Genomic DNA, 6,476 nt, shown 5'->3' with positions numbered 1-6,476 from the left:
TACTAGAATAATAATATATAAGCAACGATTACCATACGCAGTTCCAAGATTCCACATACCACCATCCCCTAGCCCCATTTACAGCAGGCTAGGCACAGTAAACCACAAAACAGACCATGCGACAGTAACCCAGAAGACAAACTACCTCTACGACTTGATAAATGCAGACGCTTAGTCGACCTCCTCCATCTTGCTCTCGCCGGCATCATCGTCCAGGGGCGGCATGTCGGTGTCGTCAGCCTCAGCAGGCTCATCCTCGTCGATGCTCAGGCCCAGCTTGAGCATGCGGTGGATCCTGGTGCCGAAGGTGTTGGGGTCCTCCAGGCTGAAGCCCGAGGTGAGCAGAGAGGTCTCGAACAGCAGCATCACCAGGTCCTTGACCGACTTGTCGTTCTTGTCAGCATCAGCGCGCTTGCGCAGCTCCTCCATGATGGCATTCTCCGGGTTAATCTCCATCGTCTTCTTGGAAGACATGTAGCCCCCCATGCTGGAGTCCCTCAGAGCCTGCGCCTTCATGATCCTCTCCATGTTGGCGGTCCAGCCGTACTCGCCAGTGACGAGGCAGCACGGGGAGTCCACCACACGGTCAGAGACAATCACCTTCTCCACCCTGTCGCCAAGCACCTCCTTGATCACCTTGCAGAGCCCCTCAAACTTCTCCTTAAGCTCCTCCTTTCTCTTCTTTTCTTCCTCGCTGTCATCAATCTTCAGACCTTCCTTGGTGGCAGAGACAAGCTTCTTCCCCTCAAACTCCTTGAGCTGGCCAATGGCATACTCATCTATGGCATCAACCATGAACAGAACCTCGAGGCCCTTCTTCTTCAGCCTCTCAAGGAAGGGAGAGTTCTCAACAGCCTTCTTGCTCTCGCCAGTGATGTAGTAGATGTCGCTCTGGCCCTCCTTCATCCTGGTCACATAGTCCTTGAGGCTGGTCAGCTCATCACCACTCTTGGTGGAGTGGTACCTGAGGAGCTCAGCAATCTTGGACCTGTTGGCAGAGTCCTCATTGATGCCGAGCTTCAGGTTCTTGGAGAAAGCCTCATAGAACTTGTTGTAGTCCTCCTTGTTCTCAGCAATCTCGAAGAAGAGCTCGATGCACTTCTTCACAAGGTTCTTGCGGATAACCTTCAGGATCTTGTTCTGCTGGAGCGTCTCACGAGAGATGTTGAGGGGGAGATCCTCAGAGTCAACAATGCCCTTGACAAAGCTCAGCCACTCTGGGATCAGCTCCTCGCAGTTGTCCATGATGAAGACACGGCGCACATACAGCTTGATGTTGTTCAGCTTCTTCCTCGTGTCAAAGAGGTCAAAGGGGGCCCTCTTGGGAACAAAGAGGACAGCCTTGAACTCAAGCTGCCCCTCCACAGAGAAGTGCTTGACAGCAAGATGCTCCTCCCAGTCGTTTGTCAAGCCCTTGTAGAAAGCAGCATACTCTTCCTTGGTGATCTCTTCAGGCTTCCTCATCCAGATGGGCTTCTGCTTGTTGATCAGGGACCACTCGTGAGAAACCTCCTTGATCTTCTTCTTTTTCTTCTCCTTCTCCTCTTTCTCTTCATCAATTTCCTCAACCTTGCCTTCCTCAGTATCCTTCTTCTCATCTTCATCCTCATCGTCAGAGATTTCCTTCTCAGTGGTCTTCTCAGTCCAGAGAGATATCGGGTAGCTGATGAACTCAGAGTGCTTCTTCACCAGATCCTTAAGGCGGCGCTCCTCAAGGTAGTCCAACTACAGAGAACAAATTATCAGTTGCCATCATTAAAATAAGTTGGCATATGGCAGAACTAATAAAATTTCTACAGACTTTGTACTGCTTATGGGTGCACAATGTTCATAGCAATTGCAAACAACAGATTCCATGATACAGAGATGACCAATTAATCTCAGTTTATGGATGATGCCCTACCAAGTATCAGCTATAATTCTCAATTGCATAGTAACACTACAGATTCCTGTATGACCAACTATAATTACCAATTTGCATAACAACAATAATAAATAGATTCAATGCCGACTGAAAATCTAAAGTTGTATCTCAAAAGCGAAGCAAAAAAAATGGTGACCTGACAATAGCAAGTACCAACAGGGAACTACTAATAGGAAATTCTTACTAGCAGATTCAACATTCGATGTAAATTAACCCTAACCACTAATCATCAGACAGAACTTGGAATCAGTTCAACAGAACTAGTAATCATTTCATTCGAAAAGAGTTAAGAAGAGCATTGTTCATTCTACAGGCATATCTGCATGTGCCAGCTAGAAAAACTATGGACATAAGTCCACCGGGAATATATAAAGCTGCAAACAGAACATGAAATAGGCAGCAAGTCCAACCAAACAATATATGAACAGGCCGTACCTGATCATCCTTGAGGTACAGAGTGATCTTCGTGCCCCGCCCAAGGGGCTCTCCAGCATCACGTGTAACAGTGAAGGACCCACCAGCCTGAGACTCCCACACATACTGCTCATCATCGTTGTGCTTGGTGGTCACAACAACTCTCTCAGCCACAAGGTAAGCCGAGTAGAAACCAACACCAAACTGACCAATCATGGACACATCAGCACCAGCAGCCAATGCCTCCATGAACTCCTTCGTGCCAGACCTTGCAATGGTACCAAGGTTGTTCACAAGATCTGACTTGGTCATACCAATACCACTGTCGATAAGTGTGAGCGTGTTGGTGGCCTTGTCAGGGATAATGTGGATGAACAGCTCTGGCTGAGCATCCAGCTTGCTCTTGTCGGTGAGGCTCTCGAACCTGATCTTGTCCAATGCCTGCAAATCAGAGTGCCCAAATAGCCAATTCAGTAAAGTTCTGATAGATAAAAATCAGCCAAGAGTGCAAAAGTAACTGAAACATATTAATGACAGACTCATGCATCTCAGCAAATAACAAACCACTCACAGATAAAACCCACTCAAGAGTGCAAAAGTAACTGAAACATATTAAGGAGAGTCTGTCTAATGCATCCCGGTAAATAACAAAGCAATCATAATGTCTACAGAATTAAGCACACAGACTATATTTTCAGTTTGGTTCAAATTCCATATGCACTATCATAAATGCTAAGTTAAATTAAACCTGTGAGAACAGGAGTTACTACCAGTCAAGCAAACCTACTTGGGATAAGAAATTGAGTGATCAGAAATCAAATAAATCAATTGCAGATTTGCAGCTTCTAGGATTGTGAGTTCAAATGCTAACACGTACAGCACAATTGACATGTGACGAATACTGCGCTTGGGTAGTATTAACTACAAATCAGTGCTCTAATATGAATATTAGATAATCAGTGAACCTAATTGTAACTTGAAAACTGTGAGAACAATGCTTTTCAGGAATTACCATGACAATATCCTACTCTGTATCTGGTAAAAAAAATCGTGAAAAATACCATCATCTGAGACCAATGCTTTTCACAACTACCAAACTAAGTCATCAGCGCGGCAATCTAGTCATGCAGATATTCTAGATTTTGAAGTACAAATCGCAATGCAGCACAGGGGATCATGCAGCAGGGAGTAATAATGATTCCAAAGCCTGAATAGCAGTCCAATCATGCAGCATACCAGGGAGTGAACAAATCTATGGCTAAGCTCTACTCAGGATGACAGAACAGTATGCAGAGACCACAGATTCACCTGCAGATAGATTGAAACCCCTCGCACTAAACAGGGCAGCAGGCAAATCTAGCCATGCGGGCATTCTAGGTTTCAAGTAGGTACAAATCCTAACGCAATACAGAACAATCAAGCAAGCATGCAACAGAGAGGGGTAATTATATGACTCCTAAGCATGAATAACAGTTAAATCATGAGGCCTGCCCGGGATTGAACAGCACTCAGACGACAGATTCATCAACAGGTAGACAGATTGAAACCCCTTCCACGGAAGAGCGCCCTACCCGCAACCGCATCGCGACATAACCACGCGCCGATCTAGCGATGCGACAAAGCGCCCCAGCGCGCACGGATCTAAAATAAACACTGCGAGAAGCACAGGGGCGCGGTCGCGGAAGCTTACATCGGAGGAGTTGGAGATGAGCTCGCGGAGGAAGATCTCCTTGTTGGAGTAGAAGGTGTTGATGATGAGCGACAGCAGCTGGTTGATCTCCGCCTGGAAGGCGAAGGTCTCGGTCTCCGAGGCCATGGCGCCGGACCTCCTGGAACACGCGCGCGCTCTCGGCGAGGGGGAGAAGACGATGTGGGGGGAGAAGCTAGGGTTAGGGTTTTGGAGCGGCTCTGCGAGATGGGAGAGGGGACGGGTGCGGGGAAGGGGAATATATAGTGGGGAGACGGGTTCTGGAACGTTCTACCGGGTGCGCGAAGAGGGAGACGACGGGAGGTTGGGGTCGTGCTGACTAGTCGCCGCTGGGCCCCGCGGTGGGTGCTTGGCCCACTTGTCAGCGGGCTAGGCTGGGGCGAGTAGGGTTTGGGCTTATATACTGTGGAAGGTTCTGGAGCTCGGGGTGAGCTCGTTTTAGTGCTTTTTTTTTCGTTGGTGTTCGTTTTAAATGTAAGGACACCGTGAGAGCTTGATTGGAGTTGTAAGAAAAAAGGACTCCGTGGTTTAGCACTTCGATCATATTATATGTTATTTTTTGTGGAAAACATATCACATGTCTGTTAGCACGTATTATTTTATCTGTATTTAGGGTATCTTCAGCTGTCCAATGCATTTCGGTTACTAAAAGTGACTGTCTATATCAATTTACGTCGAACTGCAAACGCAAAATCGGCTGAAAAGGACCGGCTAACCGTTTGCATCCAGGGTACCCAGCAGTCCGACGAACTAAAAAACATTTCATTGATAAAACAATTATACTACGCGAAATAAAAACATGAAAATATAAAAAAGGGCATGGCATGCTAAAACCCTACCCAAACCTACGCCTCGTCGTCACATGGCACCTAGGTCAGGTCGACGAGGTCCTGGATCACCAATGGCCAGTCGGGAACCTGCGGAGCAAATGTCGGTGCGGCTAGTGGTGGAGGTGGAACGGTCACTGCCAACGGGTGCGAGGGCGGAGGAGGCGATGCCAAGATTTGCGATGCCAGATTGAAGGTGCCTTCCTCTGACGGGCATGTCGTATGTGCTCGATGGCGTACCGTGGTATCGGTGGCGGTTGCGGGAGCTCCAATATGAGGATGCCTAGCCTCGTCGCCTCCTCGTCGGTCAGTTTTTCTGGCTGCTCGATTTGCATGCCCTCCTCCAGTGCTATCTGAATGTCGTGGAACACGCTGGTGATGAAGTCATCAGAGTCATCCTGCACCACCCTGCCCGGGATGTCCTTGGCCCACATTCCTGGGGCGAGGGAGGTGGCGGCGTAAGCGGCAGCGGTGGATGAGGCCATGGAGGTGTGCCGAAGTTGTAGTCCCGACCGCCAAGGAACCACGCCTTCCTCCTCTTGCCGTTTTCTTATTGGCGGTAGTCGTCCCACCTGGGGGAGTCGATGGCGTACGTGAGGTTGTCGCGGAGGTCCGGCGAGAGAATGGCCCGCTTGCTGCGGATCTATTCGAGCCGCTCCGGGTTGCACCGTGGCACCGGCGGGATGGGCACCCAAGTGGAGCTAAGGCGTCACCCGCCCGGCAGGTGCATGTTGTTCCAGCCATCGCAGGGATGCCAGTTGTCGTAGCGAACCCGGGAGACACTGGCAAGGAGGGGGACCCTGATCCGAGGGTTCTCCTCCTTCTTCACCCACGACGAGAACGCCTCGCGGTCGTTCTTCTTCTCCCCATGGTGAGACGGCGGCGCGTTGTGGGTTTCGGTGTGGTAGGAGCAAGCGTGGCCAGAAATAGGGCAACAGGGGCCAGGGAGGTGTGGGTGATGGTAGGATGTTGCAAATGCCCTTTTAAGGTCGAACGCGGGACTCGAAGCCGCGTGACACTGATGGCGGCGTAGAAGACCAGTCGCCGTCTGCCAGACCTGGCGCGGCCACTGATGGCGGCCGCAGAAGGCTGCAGCACGCGCAGGCGCGAAAGCGAAGATGCCGAAGTGTTGCGGCCTCGCGCCCGTTGTCAGACGGGCCCGTGGCGATAGGGCGCATTCCTAGCACAAATTTGGGCCATTGTTGTATCCCCGCGAACAGCTCGGTTAGTTTGTGTCAGGTCGCTGAGATAGGGTGTAGACCCATTTTGTGGCCGCGCGGTTTGGCGTCGGACCGCTGGAGATGCTCTTACGAAAATAATAAAGTTTGATGCATTTTGTTTGCCCTCATAAATTTCATGCCATTTAAGAAACGTGCAGCTGGAAGCAGGATGGGTGTGAACCATGGCTACTCTGAAGTCTGAACAGCGATTTCAGAAGCATACGGGACGGACGGCCGTAACTATTTCCATATGAGTTCAATCCATTGGTCCAAGTCCAAGTCGATGGGTAAGAAAAACACAGGCAACTACGGAGCATAGACAGCTACATCCTGGGTGAGCTGCAAACGCATGTATTCCTCTACAGAGTTCCACGATGAAGACA

General features: G+C 49.8%; 1 protein-coding gene across 1 annotated transcript; it reads right to left on the bottom strand.

Moving 5' to 3' along the window:
* LOC124694710 (heat shock protein 81-1-like) lies at window positions 1-4,247 on the bottom strand. The gene is made up of 3 exons (XM_047227695.1): window positions 4,029-4,247; window positions 2,360-2,779; window positions 1-1,725 (listed from the first exon to the last, which is right to left on the bottom strand). Exons 1-3 carry the CDS (start codon window positions 4,152-4,154, stop codon window positions 172-174), a joined length of 2,100 nt encoding a protein of 699 aa, XP_047083651.1. The 5' UTR covers window positions 4,155-4,247; the 3' UTR covers window positions 1-171.
* Between the last annotated feature and the right edge of the window lie 2,229 nt (window positions 4,248-6,476).

The sequence above is a fragment of the Lolium rigidum genome, chromosome 1, assembly GCF_022539505.1.
Source record: "Lolium rigidum isolate FL_2022 chromosome 1, APGP_CSIRO_Lrig_0.1, whole genome shotgun sequence".
Lineage (NCBI taxonomy): Eukaryota > Viridiplantae > Streptophyta > Magnoliopsida > Poales > Poaceae > Lolium > Lolium rigidum.
Note: the sequence above shows the minus strand (reverse complement) of the source record. Positions and strands in the feature narration are given on the sequence as shown.

Excerpts from the sequence above, each read along its gene's own strand:
- LOC124694710 (XM_047227695.1), bottom strand. The coding sequence starts at position 4,154 with ATGGCCTCGGAGACCGAGACCTTCGCCTTCCAGGCGGAGATCAACCAG. Across the intron at positions 2,780-4,028 it reads TCATCTCCAACTCCTCCGAT|GCATTGGACAAGATCAGGTT; the intron begins GTAAGCTTCCGC and ends TCTGATTTGCAG. Across the intron at positions 1,726-2,359 it reads TGTACCTCAAGGATGATCAG|TTGGACTACCTTGAGGAGCG; the intron begins GTACGGCCTGTT and ends TGTTCTCTGTAG.